This window comes from Rhinoraja longicauda, chromosome 1, assembly GCF_053455715.1.
Source record: "Rhinoraja longicauda isolate Sanriku21f chromosome 1, sRhiLon1.1, whole genome shotgun sequence".
NCBI lineage: Eukaryota > Metazoa > Chordata > Chondrichthyes > Rajiformes > Arhynchobatidae > Rhinoraja > Rhinoraja longicauda.
The window spans coordinates 13,258,964-13,281,137 of record NC_135953.1 but is presented as its reverse complement, the minus strand read 5'-3'; the positions used below and the strand labels follow the sequence as shown (position 1 = coordinate 13,281,137).

The 22,174-nt window shown below is 44.8% G+C and overlaps 2 protein-coding genes across 7 annotated transcripts in view; one reads left to right on the top strand and one right to left on the bottom strand.

Annotated features, from left to right (window-relative positions):
* ctnna2 (catenin (cadherin-associated protein), alpha 2) overlaps positions 1-22,174 on the top strand; it is a 1,150,825-nt gene that overhangs the window by 311,156 nt on the left and 817,495 nt on the right. The window lies entirely within an intron of this gene.
* lrrtm1 (leucine rich repeat transmembrane neuronal 1) lies at positions 651-6,008 on the bottom strand. 2 transcript variants are annotated; one of them, XM_078407252.1, is made up of 2 exons: positions 5,390-6,008; positions 651-5,248 (listed from the first exon to the last, which is right to left on the bottom strand). In XM_078407252.1, the coding sequence occupies exon 2, from the start codon at positions 5,082-5,084 to the stop codon at positions 3,507-3,509; it is 1,578 nt and encodes a 525-aa protein (XP_078263378.1). In that variant the 5' UTR covers positions 5,085-5,248; positions 5,390-6,008; the 3' UTR covers positions 651-3,506. The 2 variants fall into 2 exon arrangements, with proteins under 2 accessions (XP_078263378.1, XP_078263450.1); XM_078407324.1 differs by having other exon boundaries at positions 651-5,244.

Genomic DNA, 22,174 nt, shown 5'->3' with positions numbered 1-22,174 from the left:
ACTCCAGCTTTTTGTCTCTAATTTGGAACGGTAATTTGGCCTTCGTTGAATCGGGGCGGGTGTTTATGACAATCTGGTTGTCGTTCGGTTGGGTTATTGATAATGGAGTTTTATTCTTAAAGTATTGAGCCCCTGCGTGCAGGAAAATATAAGATACTGTGATACTAGCTGGAATACGTGCCTGTAACGCGCTGCCAGCGGTGGCTGTCAGACAGACGCATGGATATACAGGGAATATATAGAGGGTCATGGATCGCGAAGAGATTAGTTTAACCTGGCATCGTGTTCGGCACGGACATTGCGGTCTGAAGGGCCTGCACCTGAGCTGTACTATTCTATGTTCTATGTTCTTTCTATTGTAACGGCTTGGAAAATAATTGATGAGAAGAAAGAAAGCCACATTGATGTGACAAGTGGTGATCGCTAAACCTTTCATGAATAATTTGGTAGCTAGATTTTTGACGGATTTATGTCCTGCGATTGCATTTGGAAATGTTAGCAATGTTTATAGTTGTCCTTCAAGAGTTGAGTAATATCCCCGCGGCCAGCACTGGAAGGGTTTTTTTTGGGGTGGGGGGGGGGGGGGGGGGGGGGAGGGAGGGGGAGGAATAACATCGTTCCTGCTGAAACAGAGTCTTTCTCACTCATTGAAAACATTTCATTTCAAATTCCAGTTTGTGTCAACAGAAAATATATTTTACAGCATATTCATACATTAACAAAACCGTCAGTTAAAATGTTTAAAGTTCCCACATTTCCCTTACTAATTAAATAAGGCGAAACTCCTTCCACTAGCTTTGCATTTCCATTCCTCTTTGAATCTTCCCCATTGATCCCCAGCAGTGCTCTGATTATTGTTTACCTCTGCACTGTATCATTAGAATAGATACATCGTGGGTGTAGTGGGCCGGGCGGTGTTGTGGGGAGGATGAGTTCATTTTTATTTAAATTAAGCGATTACATATTATCTAGGCCCACGGGATAAACAAACGCTATATTATAAACACATTATTTGTAGTTGAAGGGCGTTTTAACATATTGTAGACCAAGATTTGATTTCACTGCAGATTTATTTGTGTGTTTCATAGAGTTATAGAGCACGGAAACAGACTACGGCCTAATTCCTCCATGCCGACTAGGATACTCCGTCTACACTAGTCCCAATTGCCCGCGCCTGCTCCATTTCACCCTGAACCTTTTCTATCCATGTAGCTGTTCAAACATCTTTTCTGTTGTTATTTTACCTGCCTCAACCACTCCCTCTGGCAGCTCTTTCCACACATCCACAACCCTCTGCGAAACAAATACCCTTCAGCTTCCTATTAAATCTTTTCTCATTCATCCTAAATGATCTCACGTGTTTAACAACTTTTAAACTCTTAATGCAGGTTTGAAAAGAAGAAGCAAATTCCTTGTCAACTTTTAAATGCCCGCAAAGAAAGCATTCGCCAGTAGATGCCGGTATTGAGTTTTGTTTTATACAGATAACATAATAACAATTTCATTTAAACAGGCTATTGGATTTTGTAAATAAAAAGAACAATGCATCTGATTTTTGTTTTAATTTGTGGATAATTACATTTGCGTCAATAATTTATCCTGTAAATTTAATTAAACGATGTTCGCTGTGAGTGACCTTAAACGTGGCACTTTCCTTTGCCTGTACTATGAGAGTTATCACGCCTGTATTTTGAGGACAAGGGGCAGTGGCCAGGAAATGGAGCAAAGACTAGAGGAAAGAAGGCGGACAGGCAAACAGTTAACAGAGAGAGAAAAATATTCAGTTTGACAAATAAAGAGAGAGGTGATGTATTAAGCTTAAACAATAAGCAACCCTGGCGAGACTGGTACCAACTTTGGCTCCAGAGTGAAGCCATTTTGGAATAAATGTCTTGTTGTTCAGTCTCTGGCGTGTGATGTTGTCTAAAATTTCACGAGAGCAACCAGGGCTGGGAAAATAATTGATACGTCAACGTGGAGCGGTGTCAGGGAGATTAGCGCTACTCTTCTGGGTAGCTTTAGCCATGAAAGGAGAGGAGATTGGTTGCAGGAATTAGGACTATTTGGTATTTTGAAGCTAGTGGAAATGAAATCGTGAACCAAATAAAAACATCCAGTCTGTTGTCGAGGCGCCCGACGCTTTCCCACAGAAGTGAGAAGAGATGAGAACGGGAACAGAACAGAGTGAGGAGAAAGACATTGAGAATGAAGGCAGCATAACTTTCACCTTTATCCGTCTCAATTCGCCTGATATTTGTTTAGTATGTTACTTGAAATTCATCTCATCCGGGTAAATTAAAAATAAAAAAATAAATCCATGTCAGGATTTGATTGCAAGACCTTTTTGTTCTGGATGGGGCAGATACATATATTTTTTACGTGAAAATAAAACTGATAAAATATACTTTTCAAACTCTATCCGGTTGCATTTGGCATTCTACAGTCTTGTGGGTCTTCGACAAATTAACAGTGTACAATTATTGTTAACAGTTATAAATTAACAATTGATACACGTGCACTTCCTAAAGTACTGCTATTTTATGATTTTAATTAACCCTCAAACTCAAAATAAACCAAGCGTCCACATTTCCAGCCAGCGCTTCCCCTTATTTTTTCCCGGTCAGGTACTTGTGTTAAACAACTTATTTGTTCTAGCCCTTCTGTTCGCCTGCAGGGATTCGACGGTTGAATTCCCTGAACTGTGAGTAGAAATTAGTCAGTCACCGCAGTGAGACGCTACTACCACTTTCTGCTCTGCCTTGTCCGTGATGTGCATCGTTTAATGACACACGCCCAGAGAAAGATAAAGGAGCGCGTGTACCATCCCACGGACCGCTGTTAATTACTGACCCAGCAGTCACGGATAGAGGCACCGAGGCTTTGCAGTACTGCGCTCGCCCTGCAGAAAATGCGGGGTTTTGTTTCAGACGCTGAAAGAGGGTTGCTTGTTGCATTAAACCGAGAGACCCGAGAGGGGGGGAAAAAATCACAAACCGAAAGACTGAAGAGCAATTTTTCTCTCGCCTGTTGCCTTATATTGTTGCTATTAATCTCGACTCCGATGCTGTAACTAACATTTTTTTAAATATTTATTTAAATCAGGATAGTTTACAAAATTGATTAACTTACATCATTGACGAGCCGTGAACTCTCTCTTAATCCCAGTTCTTACAGGTGGACTTAATATCATAAGAGACTGGTGGGAAGTTACATATACATTTTTTAATCCTTTACAAATTTCAAATGACAGTTGAACAGAGGATGTTTGAAAGGTTTTAAAGACGCGTTGAAGCTTAAATATTGTTTGGAATTCTGAAAGAGACCGGTGCAAGGTTTCTCGGGATCAGTACAGTGTAATTCATTCACACTCAGTGTTGTAATACGTGCAGTCAGTCACTGGCTGCAGTATGTCCCCAAGCCGTGGGTTGTACTTCCAGTTTTTGGTGGGGGTTGAGGTGAGGGGGAGGGAAGAGAGTGGGGGCTTTGGAGGAGAGAGGAAAATAAAATCAGACTTCACATTCCCTGGCTGGCTGTTGATGACAAGAACAGGATCCGTAATCATTGATGATAACCAGAGCGCCCTCGATGTGATTGGGTTTATAGTCCACGTAGTACTCCTGTGTGGACATGGCGGCCATCTGATGCATAGTTTGTTGCTGTTTCTGCTTGCGGCGCTGTGTCACAAAGCACTGCCTCATGTGCCTCAGGCCAGCGGGGAAGCACTTCCATGAGACGTACAGCACCAGCACCACGATCAGAAAGGAGAAGAGGAGCGCCATGGTGCCCGTGATCACTTTGTGAACGTGAATGGTATTTTCCTGCTGGTCGTGAGAAAGCACGCCGGTGGCACTGATCAACTCCGTGGTTCTCACTCCCGTAGTGTCCTGCGTGGCGTACATGCTGGAAGCATCTCTGATTGCTGTCACACCTTGGTCTGTGCCCGCCACCATGGTCACGCCTGACTCTGTCGCCATGTCTGTGATAGGGTCGTCACATATGTGAAAGCCATGCACGGCGTCGAGTACCTCCTCGCCCTGGGTGTGGACAGGGCTGGCACACAACAAGCTGCCTTCGTGATGCCCCTTAAAATTGCTCAGCCAGGTGGCCAAAGCACATATATTCCGATTGCACTCCCAGCTGTTCCCAGAAAGGCTGATGCTAGAGAGGGATTTCCAGGAGTCCAGAATTTCCTGCTCGATGCTGGTTAGGCGGTTCGAATCCAACTGAAGTATCTTCAGGTTAGGCACAACGTCAAAGGCATAAGATTCAATAAACTCAATCTCATTTCCGGAGAGGTCCAGTTTTTCTAGATGGTTCCAAGTCCAATCTAATGAGTTCACCACAATGATGACTTTATTCCACTGCATGTAGAGGGTTCTCAGAGACAACAGCCGTGGGAAGTGAGCGAAGTTTACTTTCACCAAGTCATTGTGCTCCAAGTGGAGTTCAGTCAGTTTCAACAGGCCGGCGAACGCATTCCGCGCCAGGCTTTGCAACTGATTGTATCCGACGTCCAGAAACTCCAGGCTCCGGCAGTCCTGGAAGATTCGGACCGGTATTGTCTTGAGTGCATTGGACCTCAAGTGCAACGTTTGCAGCTTGCGCAGTCCGTGGAACAGGTCGGGCTCCAGGCTCTGCAGGTTGTTGTAGGACAGCTGCACATGCCGCAGGTTCGGCATGGGCCTGAACGTGCCGTTGGGCAACTGGGTGATCTGGTTGGAGCTGAGCACCAGCTCCTTGAGCCGGCGCAGACCTTGGAAGGCATTGGGGTCCACCGAGTAGATGTGATTGTGGTCGAGGTAGAGCCACGTGAGCTGCAGCAAGCCGGCGAACTGGTCATCGTGCAGTTCGGACAGGCTGTTGTATCGGAGCGACAGACCCTGTACCCCCGATAGATTGCCCGGCATCTCGCCCAGGCTCTGCGACTCGCAATACACCAGCTTCCCATCGCAGCGGCACTGCTGGGCACAGACACTGTCAGCGGCGGGTAACATTTCCAGCAGGGCGCCCAGCACACACACAACCGACGCTGAAGGCTTTCTCAGGAGCCAGTGTAGACTGAGACCCACAAGAAGGAAATCCATGAGCAACGATGATACCTCCAATCTCTCGCTGGGGTTTCCTGTGTGTCCTTTAATTTGACGATGTCTTCTCAATTGCCAAAGTTTTTTACATCATTTTTGTTTGGAGCCGAGAACCGAGTGTTCTGGGCAGTTTTTTTCCTGACTCGTACGTGAAGATCCCCTGCCTCGGAGACATCCAGGGTTGAGTTTGAAGGAGTTTGAAAGAAAAGAAGAAAAAAAGAAATCTAAGTATCAATGATCTTTTTCATTGTCGAGGCAGCAAGGAGATTGCTTTAATGAAAGGATTCAAACGAAAATAATCTTACCCATCGTTTTCCACACAGTGACAGGCTCCATTGAGTCAATCGTTTTTTTTATGTCCACACTAGTTATGTTGTCGGCTGTGTTAAAAAAAACCCTAGTGCAGACGAATCCAATGCTTTCTCTCTCCCTCTCTCTTTTTCTCTCTCCGGCTCACAATACCTCGGTCTGTGTCTCGCCGCGAAAGAGCCGGAGCGGACGAGGTCTCCCCAACTCGGAGCTCCAGCTGACTCGTGCAATGTTTAAGTTTCCGGGCTTTTTATACAGCCGCCGCCTTTTACCGTCTCTCCTCCTCCCTCCTGGCCGCCAGCGACGCGTTGCCCCAAAACACTTTTTTTTTTAAACCCCCTCTCGTTTACAATCCGTTTCGGACCCCGTCGGTCTGAATTACCGTCCCATGATTTGAAACGACCACTGGCCGGTGTGACCTCTCACCAACGCCGACAGCACCAGCTATGACTGCGCCGCGCTGCCCCAGCCACGGAGCAGCAGCAGCTGCAGCCGCCGCCGCCGCCGCCGCCGCCGGTACACTTTGCTTGTTCGACGATGCTCAGAGCAAGATGGATCGCGGAGCAAAGCTCGCCTCCCTTTAACAGAGTACTGCACTGCGAGAGCAGGCAGACGTGCTGAGTGTTGACAGAATGTCGTAAGCCACTCATGATCGTTCAGACTTCCCAGTGGTATGTCAAACATGGTCAGATTGAAAGGGGTGGGCATAAAGCAGCGTTTTTAATGAAGCAGAAACGGGTAGTGTTTTCCCTGCAACCATACAGAGAGCATTGTATCTTTCGTGCACATTGACCGATGTAAATGCACTCCTGCACACTTAAAGTGACTCAAAGAATCCGACGGAGCAAGAATCTGCCACTGCAAGAGGAGAAAAAAAAACTCCCCCACCACCCACCCCCGGCCGACGTGGTTTCCGAGCCTTTAAACTTGATATATCCTCCATTCTGCAAAAGTACGAAGCTTATGCAAAGTGAAATACAGATGCAACTCGCGCTATAAATAGTGGAATCGTTTACTAATTGTCGGCTGACTTTTTACCCCTTCAAGGTTCGTTTAACAATGTAAAAGCCGGGATTATCCCTGAGGACGAGGTGGTGAATACGGCTAAAACACGGTGTAATTGAAAGGCCCTACCTTCCCCTGGCTCCTCGGCTTCATCGCCCCCCCCCCCCCCCTCCTCCCCTCCCCCTGAAGTGGCGACAGCGATGCAAATGGTCAAATCTTGCAGGGAGTAGATAGACCGACACGAGGGAGAAAAAAAACCCCATATCCAATAAATCCCCAACCCTGACCATAAAATATTTTCCACGAACCATTCAAAAAATCTATTCAAATGAGTGCTTTTAGAGGAGCTGATTAGTGCGGATCCTCGCTCAGGCAGGGACCATAAAACAAGCCTGTCAGTGTGCATCAGGCCGCTTTCTAATGGAGTGAGAATGAATCAAAACAGTAACGGCTTTGACTCACTTACTTTCTAATGTCACCTCAATTATGAACGGGCATTGCCGTGAATGATTCCAACACACAACAAATAAATAGCCACAAGTTGGTTAATGGCATGGGTGAAATAAGTGCAAAACATTGAACGTCGAAATAATATTTCCATTTATTATTGCCCATTTTCCGTGCTCCTCTTGGTAAGGGCCATCGTTGTTTTTTTCCCCCAGTTGTCCGCTCGAAATGGTTATTCATTTCCTTCGGCCCAACTTTCCCACACCGGCCAACATGTCCCAGCTAAACTAGTCCCACCTGCCTGCGTTTGGTACATATCCCTCCAAACTTGTCCTATCCATGTACCTGTCTAACTGTTTGTTAAATGTTGGGATAGTCCCAGCCTCAACTGCCTCTGGCAGCTCGTTCCAAAAAAAACAATACCCTTTGTGTGAAAAAGTTACCCCTCAGATTCTTATGAAATCTTTTCTCCTTCACCTTGAACCTATGTCCTCTGGTCCTCAATTCCCCTACTCTGGGCAAGCGATTCTGTGCATCTACCCAATCTATTCCTCTCATGATTTTATACACCTCTATAAGATCACCCCTCATCCTCCTGCGCTCCAAGGAAACTACTGAGGGAGTGCTGCATTATGTCCCAGAGACTTGAGTGAATCTGCCCTTGAGATTCTGTAAAATATTCAGTGGCAATATTCAAACGAGCATAGGGGAGTTCCACTTTTATCTGCAAATAATTTAATTGAACAAAAAACTCCCAAAATAAAATGCTGAAGTTATTGGAAATCTGAAATAAAACATTAAGTGGTCAATGCTTTTTCAGTCAATAGCATGGAAACAGAGCCTTCAGCCCAGCAAATCCTCACCAAACATCAAGCATCCATTTACATCAATCCTGTTTTTCTATTTTCCCCACACTCCCATTAACTCCATCACTATCCCAAGTCTATGAGCCGTATTTTAGTGTGAACTAGATTCAGGTGTCTGTCAGACACCTCCACACGAGGGACAATTTGCACAGGGCCCAATTAGCCAACTGACCTGTAAGTCTTAGGGATGGGGAAAGAGTGGAAGAAACCACCCTGGTCACAGGAAGAAGTTGCAAGGTTCATACAGACAGCACTGGAAGTCAGGATCGAACCCAGGATGCTGAAGCTGTGAGGCAGCAGCAACCCTGGCTGCACCACTGTGCCGCCAATTGAAACTATTTTAGTTCACACGTCTTGGAGTGTTCAAGCTGGCCACGGTGTCTCTCAATGTTACAACACTGCTTACTTTTCAAATGAGCTTCACTCTAAAGTGCAACAAAAATCAAAACATGTGAAGAAAGTTACCATTTCAAGTCAAATAAGGGTGTTTCAAGTCAAAGATAATGGATCCTCAACATAACACATTAGCTATATTATAGATTCAAGATATCTTTATTTGTCATCCAAAAAACAAGTTTTTTGGACAAAATGTAGTCACCCACAGTCCAACAATAAAAGCAATAAAATAAGCAAATTACACAACCCCAACCAACACACAAAAAAAATAATGTTTCTTTTTCCACCAATGCTGCCTGACCAGCTGAGTGCTTCCAGCATTTTCTGTTTTTATAATATAAAAGTAAGTTATTGTCATTTTTTCTTGTGCTTACCGAGCTATCCAAAACAAAGTTCATTGACTGATCCATTAGAGATGGTTATATTGGCCTCAACACAATCTTTTTGCCTAATGACTATAATCTAAGTTTCAGAGAGTTGTACAGCAGAGAACATGGTCCTTTGGCTCATCATGTCCATGCCATCCACCATGACCAATCTCAGTTGCCTGCATTGATTCCAGATCACTAAGCCCTTGTCATTCAAGTATCTGTCCAGATACCTATTAAATGTTGTTATTGTTCCTGCGTTTACCACTTCTTCTGGAACCCCATTACAAATATCAGAGTTATACAGCATGGAAACAGGCCTTTTGGCCCCTCTCATCCATGCTGATCAAGATGGTTCCTCTAAGTTAGTCCCATTTGCCCACACTTGGCCCATATCGCCTTAAAACTTTCCTCCCCATGTCCCTGTCCAAATCTATTTTATATGATGTTATCATACCTGCCTCAATTAAATCTCCTCTCTCTCACCTTAAACTCACACCTACCCTGGGAAAAAGACTGCATTCACCCTGTCTATTCCCCTCATGATTTTATACATCTCTATAAGATCATCTTTCAGCCTCCTGCACTCTAAGGAATAAAGTTCTCGCCTGCCAAACATCTGCCTATAGCTCAGGCACTTGAGTCCAGAAACCAGTAGCTAGTTAGAAAGTTATTTTCCGTATGCCCCTTCAAAAATCCTACACATACTATAGAACTCTGTTAACTTATTTAAGTAAAGTCCCGACTAATTGGACCAGGAATATTTCTAGCCTGTTTCTCTTCTTGCTTCAAAATAGCAGTTGTTCGGGCACTGGAGAGAATAGGTTGCCAATTATTTTAGTTGTGTGTGGAAAACAGTATTTGAAGTGTAAAATCTCAAACTAAGCACAAAGCTCATGGTCTTTTAGATATCAGGGATCCCCACCTTCCTGTATGTTTCTGATTCATGGATTACTGACAGCAGGCATCTCAAACCACTGGAGAGGTACCACCCCCAAATTCTCAGGCTGGAGCCAATGTTAATATTTTCTCCCAGACCATCATCCCCTGATCTGGAGGACCTGGTAACACTCAGTTGGCTCCTTTGGACAAGCATATCATTCACACGTCCCCTGAATGGGCATCTTATTCCTAGCTCAGTCACAAGAAAAGATTACCAGTTGGACAGAGCAAAAGATTCAAGGATATCTTCAAAAATTCCTTGATAAAATGTAACTGTTCAGCAGACTCATAGGAATCACTAGGTCATGGCGACTCGTTAGGGTGAAGAAACATTCAGGACAGCATTGAGAACATTGAATTCTTTATAGAGAACTAGACCAAGTGGACCCGTTGGGCCCAAACCACTCCTGCATTGGTGCAGCACCCTCTCCTCCCCTCCCTCTCCCTTCCCCTCCCTCCCCCCCCCTTCCCACCCCCCTCCCCCCCTTCACCTCCCCCCCACTCCATCCCCCTCAATCCCCCTTATCCTCCCCCCTCCCTCCCCTCCCTCCCTCCCCCCCTTCCCTCCCTAGGAGATAGATTTAAACCTTAAAATGTGAATAACTTAAAAAATATAACACCGATTTCAATGAAACTTCTTCCATTGTCACCAAAGGGACAACGGTGAGTAAGGTGGGCCTAAAATTGTCACGCTATCGTGTACCGTTTTGGCTGTAGTTCAGGAACAAACAAACAAACAAGCGAGAGTTTTAGTATACAGATAGATAGAAACACGGTTTAAATTATGGATAGAGTGCATAGTTTGAGACCCTCAAATTATCCACCATTTGCAACATCAAATGGATACTGTGGCAGCAACTGCAGGTTTCATATTTGTTTCATCAGCCCCCTCAGGACCTACAGAACTGGAGTTGAAATGGGTCCCAAGGTAGATCCAAGGATGGAGATTTCCAGTTCTACCATCCACAGAATATGACTGATCAGTACCTCAGTTAATTATATTTGTCAACATTTTGACTAGTCGCTTTCATTTAACAAAAGGAAAATAAAAGCCTGATGCTGGAAATGTAAAGAAAACCCAGGAAATCTTCAAATTTTCTAATATTCTATTGGAAATTTTAACTGCTACTGAATCTGCAATATTTTTACAGAAGTGAAGGACACTACCCTTCGTATGTTAGTGTGTAAAATATTTCTTCTTTTTTTTCCTGAATGGTCTTACACAAATTAAAAAAAGGTCGCTATCTGTTTGTAATTCCCTCACCAGAGGAAATATATATTTTTTGTATTCAGCATATCAAATATCCTAAACATTTTAAACAGCACATTATGTTGTGCCTGAGTTGGGAGCATTCTAAATTCTGAATCAGGAGGCTGTGATCCTATAGCATTTTTTGTGCTTCAGAGGCTGGAGTAGAAAAATACAGCCTGTCATTGCAATCGAGCACCAAAGGAGCGCTGCAGTCTCAGAGGTGCTGCCTTTTAGATAAGACTAGACTAAGGTGGACCCGTCTGGTCCAAATCTCTCCTAGGGCCTCTCCTAGGGCAACCCTCCCCCAACTGACGATCCTGTGGGCCCGGAAACCCTCTCCAACTGACGAAGCCCGTTGCAGGGCGGGGAGTGTCCCCCGGGGCCTCGGGTGGGCGAGGAGGGGACAGGGAAGGGAAGAGGGAACCACTCATCTTGGCCCCATGCCGCCAGCGCTGCAGCCAGAGCGAGCCGTGGACCCGAAGCCTCTCCTGCAACATAGCGCCGATCGTCGGCGAAGGCCAGCGAACGACGGTGACGGCTATCTTGTTGGACCCTCTGCCGCCGCGCTGCACCACGGGAGGATGGTCAGGCGCAGGGCTTGCCGGGACGGGCGCTGGTCCTCCCAGTAAGGGAGGGGGGGAAGTGCATCTATTAAAGTTTACGGCAGCTCGTGGGCTCAGCAGCCCCCTCCCCCTCATTGGCCCCAAACCTCTCCTGCATTGGTCCAGCACCCTCTCCACCCCCACTCTCCCCCTCCCCACCCCCCCAATCACCCACTCCATCACCCCTTAACCCCGTTTATTTCCTCCCCTCCCCCACTGACCCACTCGATCCCCCCTGAACCCTCCTTATCCCCCCTTCTCCCCTAACCCCCCACTCATGCACTCGATCCCCCTCAACCCCCCCTCCTCCCCTCCCCTCATGTACTCACCCACTCCATCCCTCCTCAACCCCCCTTATCCCCCCTCCCACTCACCCACTCCATGCCCCCTCAACCCCCAAACCTCTCCTGCATTGGTCTAGCACCCTCCCCTCTCCCACGCCCCTTTCCCCTCCTACCCCCCACTCATCACCTACTCCCCACTCACCCACTCCATCCCCCCTCAACCTCCCTTATCCCCCCCTCCCCCCCACTCACCCACTCCATCGCCCCTGAACCTCCCTCCTCCCCTCCTCACCCACTCCACCCCCCCAACTCCTCTCTTAACCTTCCCCCACCCACTAACCCACTTCATTCCCCGTCAACCCCCCCTTATCCCCCCTCTCATCACCCCCCCTCCCTCACCCACTCCATCCCCTCTTCAACCCCTCTTATCTCCCCCCCCTCTCACTCACTCAACTACTCCATCTCCCCTCACGTGGCCAGAAATGAGCTGCAGCTCACTACGGGTCGCCGCCGTTTGCATCATCTCAATGTCGAAATATCGTAGGTCGCCCCAACTGCGCACGTGCGGACTGACGTCGAAAAAGCAGTCCCCCGGCGGGGAGGGCAGGGGAGCGGGTGAGGGAGGGGGGGATGAGGGATGAGGGGGGTTTGAAGGGGGATTGAATGGGGGTGCGAGGGGAGGAGGGGTGTTTAGGGGAAATGGAGTGGGTGAGTTAGTGTCAGCTCGTCTTTTCGGAACCCCCCCCCCTCATTGGTCGTTACTCCTGTCACTCGGGCGGGTCCCATTGTGACGTCAAATGCGTCTTTTTTAAACTTTGAAATGTCTCTAACTTTTAAAATATAACACCAATTTGGATGAATATTCCTCCGGCCGACCCCAGGACAATGGTGAGTAAGGTGGGCCAAAAATTGTCGCGCTACCGTGTACCGTTTTGGCTGTATTTCGGGATCAAGCAAACTAACAAACCAACAAGATGATAGTTTTAGTAATATACAAGACCAAGTGGACCCGTTGGGCCCAAATTTATCCTGGGGCAAACCTCCCCTAACTGACGATCCTGCAGGTGCGGCAACCCTCTCCAAATGACGAAGCCCGTAGTCGGGCAGGGAGTGTGTCCCAGGGCCGTGGGCGGGCGAGAGGGGACAGGGAAAGGGAGAGGGTGCCTCTCACCTCGGCTCCGTGCCGCCAGCGCTGCAGCCAGAGCGAGGTGTGGACCCAATGCCTCTCCTTCATTGGTCGAGCAGCCTCCCCTCCCCCACCCCCACTCCCCTCTCCCCTCCCACCCCTACTCCCCCCCGCTCCCTTCCTCCCCTCCCCCCCCCACCCCCACTCCCCTCTCCCCTTCCTCCACCCCCTTACCCCCCAGTCCCCAACCCCCCCACTCTCACCACTCCCACTCCATTCCTCCCTCACCATCCTCTCCTCCCTCCCCCTCCCCTCCCCTCCTCCCCCCACTTCCACCACTATCCCCCTCCCCCTCCGCTCCTCCCCCCACCTCCAACACTCCCCCCTGATTGAGAGTGATCAGCCATGATCGCATTGAATGGCGGTGCTGGCTCGAAGGGCTGAATGGCCTACTCCTGCACCTATTGTCTATTGTCTATTGTCTCCCATTCACCCCCTACCCCTCCACTCTCCACTCCCCCCTCCCCCCTTCCCCCCTCCCATCCTCCCCTCCTCTCGTGCCCAGCCATCCTACCAATCCGTGGCCCCGTTGGTGGCTAAAGCCACTTACCTGTGCCCCATGAGTGTATCGCTGATCGGCGGCGAGCGACGGGGAACGGCGGCAACGGCGAACAGCAGCGAACGGCGATCGGCGAACGACGGCGGTAGCGAACGACAGCGAACTGCAACAACGGCCATCTTGTTGGACCCTCTGCCACCACCTCATGCAGCTTGAAGGAGAAGGCGTGAATGCTGGGGTGGCACCCCTCCCCCCCCCCCGACGTGGGACCTGGGCCTATAGGGCGCTAAGCTGAATCGAAGGCCTTTTTAAAAAACATGGGCGGCACTACCCCCACGTGGGACCCGGACCAATCGGGCGTCGAGCGTTATTGAAGGACTTTTTTTTAAAGAATGAAATAAACGAAACATGTTTTTCCTCTTTAAGCTAAACTGTTTTTTAAATGAGAAAATTCTACCCCCCCCCCTCATTGGCCGCCACTACCGTCACTCTGGCAGGTCCCATCCCCTCCGTCATTGGCCGTGCCCCTCCCCTCCCATTGTGAAGTCACACGCTGAACATGGCAAGAAATCGTTTTTATAAGAGAATTTTAAACTTTAAAATCTCTTATGTTTAAAAATATAAGACCAATTTGAATGAAACTTGGATGAAAGGGTCCCCACGACAGAATTGAGTAAGGTGGTCCTAAAATTGTAGCGCAATCGTGTGACGGGGGCACACAAACACGGCTGATAACTAACAAACATCCTAACCGGCTGATAACTAACAAACATCCTAACAGAGAATTTTAGTAATATAGAGATATATAAATAGATAGATATATATGTTAAAATGGGGTACCATCTGTCCCCTCTTAAGATTTTTGTGGCACTGGTTCCAAGAAAAGCATTTGAATGATCCTGGTATCCTGGTCAATATCTTTCCATTTAATCAACATACAAATATTTTATTTACTAAAACATCCTCCCACTGTGGGAACCTGTGTGTAAAATTTGTTGCATTAAAACATTGAATGCACTCCAAAGGTATATCACAGGCAGTAGAAAATTTTAAAATGAGGGATATGGGCTGAACACGGGCAAATGGGACTAGCTTAGATGGGGCATCTTGGTCTGTATGGACGAATTGAACTGAAGGGGCGGTTTCCATGCTGCAGGACTCTATGTCCTGAAAGTTATGTGAAAGGCATTACATAAATGCAGTCTTCAAAACTGGGGTACATAGAAGTTTATGCAACCAATTCTCATAACTTGACTCGAGTATTATTATGCACAATATTTTTTCTTTATCATGGTGTACACTGAAATCAAGTATAAATGCAGAATCAAAATACAGGGATTCAATATAAAGCCCCAGTTTTAAACTCCTGTTCTCTAATGAGAACAACTCATTGGGAGTACACAGTAACATGCCTGTAAATACTGCAAATAACATAATGTGTCATATTTATAGGCATGTTTTAAACCACAATAGACTGACGAGGGCCTCACTGATATTCAGGAGTTGAGCACTGAGGGCAAAAATTAAACTTCAACACTAATTTACTTCCACAGCATCAGTTTAGCATGTGGTGGTAGTGGCATTAATATTATGTCACTATGGGCAAATAGCCCAAGAGGGCCATTGTATCAGTTAATTATCTAAGTACTTGTCACCACCCCCAGGCTCCATTTCCCTGTCGCAGCTGTGATCCTTGCCCTAAACAACCACCCCCTCACTACTAGATCCACTTACATTGTTAGCAGAGACCATTAGCTTGGGTACCTGACAGCCTACAACCTTTTGACATTTAGTGAGTTCAAGGGAAGTCAGTCGTAGTGTTTTTGGTATCACTGTTACGGCTCTGAGCTCACCCTGAATTGAAAGCAGTTCGTAAGGCACAGGCTGTTTGATAGTACTTTCCACTGTTTGCTCAAGGAATCTCTCCAGTTTATATTCCAGTGTTGGATAGTAGCTTGCCTCTTTTTTTGCATTCAGATTTTCACTTATTGTCTTCTTCACATCTCTAAAAGATGCATACGTGTAAAAGATGAACTAGCAGCATATAATGTTGATGAAATTATACATTAAATCCACTTAATTGATTTGGATCTTGTAGTTTGGTTCAGAAAGAATATATTTGTAAATATTTTCACATTCTCTTTGCATGTTAAGATTGATCCATCAGTTCATGTTCATAAGTTATTGGAGCAGAATTAGGCCATTCATCCCGTCAAGTCTACTCTGCCATTCAGTGATGGCTGATTGAATCATTCATTTAGTATAAGAAAATAACTGCAGATGCCGGTACAAATCGATTTATTCACAAAATGCTGGAGTAACTCAGCAGATCAGGCAGCATCTCAGGAGAGAAGGAATGGGTGACGTTTCGGGTCGACCCGAAACGTCACCCATTCCTTCTCTCCCGAGATGCTGCCTGATCTGCTGAGTTACTCCAGCATTTTGTGAATGAATCATTTATTTTTTATGTTTCCCGAGTATTGACAGTTGGGAGGGCATGTTGCAGTTATATAAGACATTGCCGAAGCTGCATTTAGAGTATTGTGTTCAAACTTTCCTGCTCAACCCCATTCTCCTGCCTTCATCCTATAACCCCTGACACCCGTACTAATCAAGAGCCTATCAATCTCCACCTTAAAAATATCCATGGACTTGGCACCAGTTGTAGCACCAGTTGATGCACCATTTTTTATTTATGGTACATGCTGACAGCATGGGAAAATCGGGCCAAAGGACCTGTTTTCCTTGCCGTATGATTTATGTATATCAAGGAATGATCATTCTTGATTTCTCGAAGGCAGTAACAGAACTCTTTGTATTTCCTGTTCGTCTGATAGAGTTCATAGGGCAAGATACATATTATGAGAAATAAAGAAATATTCACAATGTTTCGGGTTAGATAGAGGTTATTCAGCGTTGACATCCTGTGCAATAGGTTTCTCCTGATGTATGATTCATGCAATATTAGATTGAACAGTGACTACCCATTTCATAGCATCAACTCAGAGGAAAGACTGTCCTACATTTTCACTGGTCAGCATTAAATATCAGCCTGATGCAACTTGAAAACATTGCTGAAGTAACATGCCTTTTGAATGCAGAATTCGACAGACATTTCCTTTTACCAGATAGTATCCTCGTGAATCTACACAGGCTTTGCCTAGTCTGCTGAAGGCTTATCGTTATTTATTATTATCTCTAAACTTTTATATTCTCCAAAATCATTTGTTCCTTTAATTTTTTATCATTTATGGATTTCAGCATTTTTTTCTGTAGCCCTAAATTCAAAACATAATAGGCAGGAATTACCCAGGCTCATAGAATACCACTGTTCACTTAAAATCAGTCTGAGAAACTCTTCTTAACTCCTATTCTCCCTTTTCCCCCCACTAATTTTAAACTAATTTTAAATCCAAACCCTAATACAATATACATAAAATTCTAGAGTAATCACTCATTTTTCCCTTGCCAAATGCATTCAACCACATCCTCCCTGAAATGGGACAACTAGAACTGCACGCAAACCTCCAAATGTAGTCTAACCAAGTCCTATAAATCTGCAACATGACTTGCTGACTCAATGCCCTGACCAATAAAGGCAAGTATACCATACACCTTCTTTACCAGTCTACCTACTTACGTGAAACTAATCTCGCTTTCAGGGAGATATGGACTTGGATTTCAAGATCCCTCTGTACATCAATGCATTGGGGCATTGACAGAGAATGGGGATGACAGGTTGGTCAGGAAGTGAATCCTTGCTCATCTGCCATGACACCTCCAAAATCTTTGTAAGTTGTTTAATTGAGTTTAATTTCTCAATCATAAGGCACCACCTCTGAAAATGTAGTTACCATAGCAATATTCCAGATTATACATTTATGTCTGCTTGCTGCAACATAGAAGGAGATGATTCAGCCCAACACCAGCCCCGTTCCTTCAAATTACTGCTCTAATCAAAATGTTTAACTTTCACTTACAGTCAGAGTTATACTGCACAGAAAAAGGCCCTTTGGCCAAGTCGCCCATGCCGACCAAGATGCCCCCTCTAAGCTAGTCCCATTTGGCCAATATCCCAAAAGCCTTTCCTATCCACGTACCTGTCCAAGTGATTTTTAAATGCTGTTATAGTACCTCCCACAATTACGCCCACTGGCAGTTTGTTCCATATATCCACCACCTTTGAGTGAAAAGGTTGCCCCTCTGGTCCATATTAAATCTTGGCTCTCTCACCTTAAACCTATTCCTCAAGTTTTTGATTCCCCTCCCCTAGGTAAAAGACTCTGTACATTCACCCTATCTAATCCCCTCTTAAAAGACTCTGTACATTCACCCTATCTACTCCCCTCATGGTTTTATACCCCTTATAAGAGAACAGGTAGATCTCCTTTAGAGTTTAGAATACTGCATAGAAACAGGCCGTTTGGTCCACCAAATTCATGCCAACTATTGATCGTTCGTTCACACTAATTCTATGATATCCCACATTCCCATCCACCACTTACACACTGGGGGCAATTTATTAAAGCCAATTAACTTAAAAAACTTGCACGTCTTTGGAAAACACGCTTGTTTGTGAAACACACACTGTTCATGACAACACTACGTGGTCAGTTGCAAATAAGCAAATAACCAATATACTTTTATTCACCTTTCCTCCTCATGTCTGAATTACAAATAGATCTAACCTTCAGGAAACATTTTGGTGATAGGTTCATGCTAATTTCCTATTCTATATAACTTCCTATTAGCCAGACCTTTTGAATGCTCTCCAAATTATCCAATTAGTCCCATTTCATGACATGACAAAGATAACACTAAGGTTATTTTTGGTAATTATGATAGGTGTGGAATTAGAACCAAGGCCAATCAGTGATGTCTGAAAAGAATAGGTTCAGTAAGAAGACAAATCAAAAAGAGAAAGAAAACATGAAGAGAAAAAAAATAGATCAGAAAATACGACTAAAATAAGAAAAAAGAGAGTGAAAATATTTTTTAAGAAAGGTAATGAAAGAAAAAAGTGGAGACTCATGATAAAAAAAATATAAACGTAAAACAAAAATTGTCAATTTTTCTAGAAATCTTAGAGGAAGAGAAAAGTCTGAAAATATTTAACAAATCAGTGAGTAGCTTTAGAGAGAGAGAGAGAGAGTTATTGTTGTAGATCAAAATATTAGTAATTCAGCAGGTCAACCAGCATCTGTCTCTGACCACCTGCAGTTCCTTGTGTTTCCATTCTACTGCTGTACTGCAAAATCTCCTCAAATATGTCCACTTTGAAGTTCTCCCACTCTCTCCCACTATTCCTTCTGTAGATGCTTGCTGTCCCACTGAGTTATTCCAGCAATTTTGTGTTTTACTCACAATTCCAGCTTCTACAGTTCCTTGTGTCTCCTTAATGTTTTAGATCAATGGTCAGCATTTTCAGCATTTCCTGTTTTCTGATACAAAAGCTGGCATTTCATTAAAGAGAAATACCTGTGTTTGAAGTGGGTCAGAGGAATTTGAATCTGGTATATATTTCAAACAGAATGTCAAGTGAACGCTTTTGTGGCTTCCAAAATACAATGTGTGTGTCTGGAATCACCAATGTCTTTGGAGCGGCAAGTCTCGTGGAAGCATACGCCTGCTCAGTAATACAGCAGATCTTTAATGTATAGGTTTACCCTATGACATATTGCAGGAAATGTGCCAGTACCAATGAATATAGTTTGTATTGTATTTTTAAAACCAAAAAATGATCGATGAAATGAAACTGACTGTATTTAATTCATAGATTGAAATTGTGAAACTATTATTCATAAACATTAAAAAACAAATCAGGGCAGTGAATAGGAAGGATCAAGTTAATGAAGATGAAGTATCTGACATTTAAAATAGATTAAGTGATGGGAAATGTGGTCTGCATTAAAGTATTTTATCAGGCTCTCCTTTAGGAAATAGGCTTATGGATCACTAAAGGAATGTTAAGACTAGGGCAGCTCTGGAGAGTATTACACACACACACACACACACACACACACACACACACACACACACACACACACACACACACACACACACACACACACACACACACACACAGACACACACACACACACACACACACACACACACACACACACACACACACTCACACACACACACAGACACACACACACACACACACACACAACCACAGACACACACACACACACACACACACACACACACACACACAGACACACACACACACACACACACACACACACACACACACAACCACAGACACACACACACAGACACACACACACACACACACAGACACACTCACACACACACACAGACACACACACACACACACACACACACACACACACACACACACACACACACACACAGACACACACACAGACACACACACAGACACACACACACACAGACACACACACACACACACAGACAGACACACACACACACACACACACAGAGTTTAGATGTGAATTTGATACAATGGAAAGCTATTCTAATTAACAAATTGCAATCCTGTTTGCTCATCTATATAATTAACGCATTGTGAAGATAACTTTAAAATATTATTTGGCCATTATCGACGGTGATATTTTTAGACTGTACTAGACCAAGTGGACCCGTTGGGCCCAATCCTCTCCTGCAATGGTGCAGAACCATCTCCCCCACCTCCCCCTTCCCCTCCCCTCCCCTCTCCCCCTTCCCTCCTACCCTCCCCATCCCCCTCCCCTTCCTCCCTCCTCCCCCTCCCTCCTTCCCCCCTCCCTCCACCCCCTCACCCGCCCCACCCCTCCCCAAGTAAATAGAGGCAATTTACGGCAAACATTTAGAGGAATGTTTTTGCTTGGTTTTATTATTTTTCTCTGAAGGCAACATTTCTGAGATGGTAGCATAAATTTATTAATCAAAACACAAAGTGCTGGAGGAGGTCAATGTGTCAGGCAGTATCCGTGGATGGAATGGAAGGCAATGTTTAAGGTCAGAACTGTTCTTCAGAAGCTGAAGAAGGCTTCTGACCCAAAATGTCATCTGTCCATTTCTTCCACAGATGCTGCCTGACCTATTGATTTCTTACAGCCCTTTGTGTTTTGCGCAAGATTCCAGTTTCTGCAATTCCTTGTGTCTTTATTTATTCATTTTTTGCCAGCAAAGAAATGTAATTCTATTAATTAACTAATGGGGGTTGTGATATCCAGTGAACCATCCAAGCTTACTGGTCACACGGTAATTGGACTTAATATTGCTTCCAATATGCCTCATGTTGCATCTGTGGAGCCAAAACAGGTAAGTTTGAATCTTTTATCACGGTGTCCAATGTTTATCTCCTGTGTGTTTTCAACACTCATTGACATGAAAAACGGAAATTCTTATTTATTCACGTAACAAGCAGATTTCACTAATTCCTGTTTCACCTGAAACCCCCGTATTAACGGGGAAAAATGCACTTTTTGTCTTCACTGAGATCTGTGAAACCCCTGCAATATGGTGAAGACTCAAATATGTTCCCAAACTGATTTTCCCATGGAACATAGAACATAGAAAAGTGCAGCACAGCAATAAAACCCTTTGCCCGTGATATCTGTGCTGACTATCATGATAAATTCAACTATGGGTGCATAAGGTCTATATACCTTCTTTACCTGCCGGTCAATGTATCTTTCTAAATGGTTCTTAAACATTCTTGTCAATTTGTTGCTATTCCGTCCCTGGCAGCGCGCTCCAGGCATCTACCATGCTCCATGTATAAAGTCAAAGTCACAGTCACTCTTAACTTCCGAGCCACCCAATTATTCCAGTCTGCTTGCCGCAAATCTCAATCACGTGCCAGATTTGGTTGCTCACTTCTTCATTGAGGAGGTCAATGACAAGGAGCCATTTGCACTACTTTCAGTCAGTCGGAAGAGCGATGTTATGGGATATAAGTGCAGGCAGGTAGTGTTAGTCTTCACGGTGTCTTTCCTGGCAACTTCTTGCCAGGAAAACTGGTGGGAGCCCTGGAATGTCCCTGTGGCCTCCTTGCACAAAGAACATGTCTCCTGTGTGCAATATTCTTCACCAACCTGTTCCTCTTACACCCTGGAAGCATTCTGTCACTTTAGTACAGTATCCATTCGTTAAGTAGCAATCCTTTCTCATCTCAAAAAAGCAGCCAGTATCATCAAGGACCCACACCACGCTCATCATGCACTCATTTCACTCCGGCCATCGGGATTTAGGTACAGGAGCCTGAAAACTGTAATGTGTAGGTTTCAGGAGCAGCTTCTTCCCTACAGTCATCAGGCTATTAAACACTACGAACTCCAACTAAACCCTGAACTACGAACTGCTTTGATTGCGCGAGGAACTTAGAGGCTTTGATTTTGTCTTTGCACTATATATTTTTTCATATATTGAACGTTTTGTTGCTTATTATGGTGTCCACTGAGTAATATGATTTACAATATGTTTACATACCTGTTGTGCTGCTGTAAGAATTTAATTGTTCCGTTTTGGGACACGTGATTTCAAAACACTCTAAATAACTCTTAACCTAGGAATACAGGCGAGCAGCTCTGTGAAATTCCAGTTCTTTAAGGCCATATATTGTAACTAACACAGAATACTGTAATGACAGTGAAAGCTTTATGAACCTCAACAATTGAGGATTGTATTGATGGTTCTTGCACCAATCACGTTGTTATTCACAGCTACTTCAATGCCATTATTACATAATGTAACTCTTCCAAGACCCCTGTCTGAACAGAATAAGTTTTTTTTCCTTCTTGCTTCACAGAGAAGCAAGGTAAAGTAGAACTAACACAAGTTATGACCAAGTTAGTGTTAAAAAAGTAAAACAGGCACTTGCTGAAATAATACAAAAATATAGATCTTTTTGGATGTTTGACTATAATCAATCATGTGGCTACAGGTTGTGTGCAGCTTATG

Coding starts and splice junctions, on each gene's coding strand:
- lrrtm1 (XM_078407252.1), bottom strand. CDS start 5,084: ATGGATTTCCTTCTTGTGGGTCTCAGTCTACACTGGCTCCTGAGAAAG.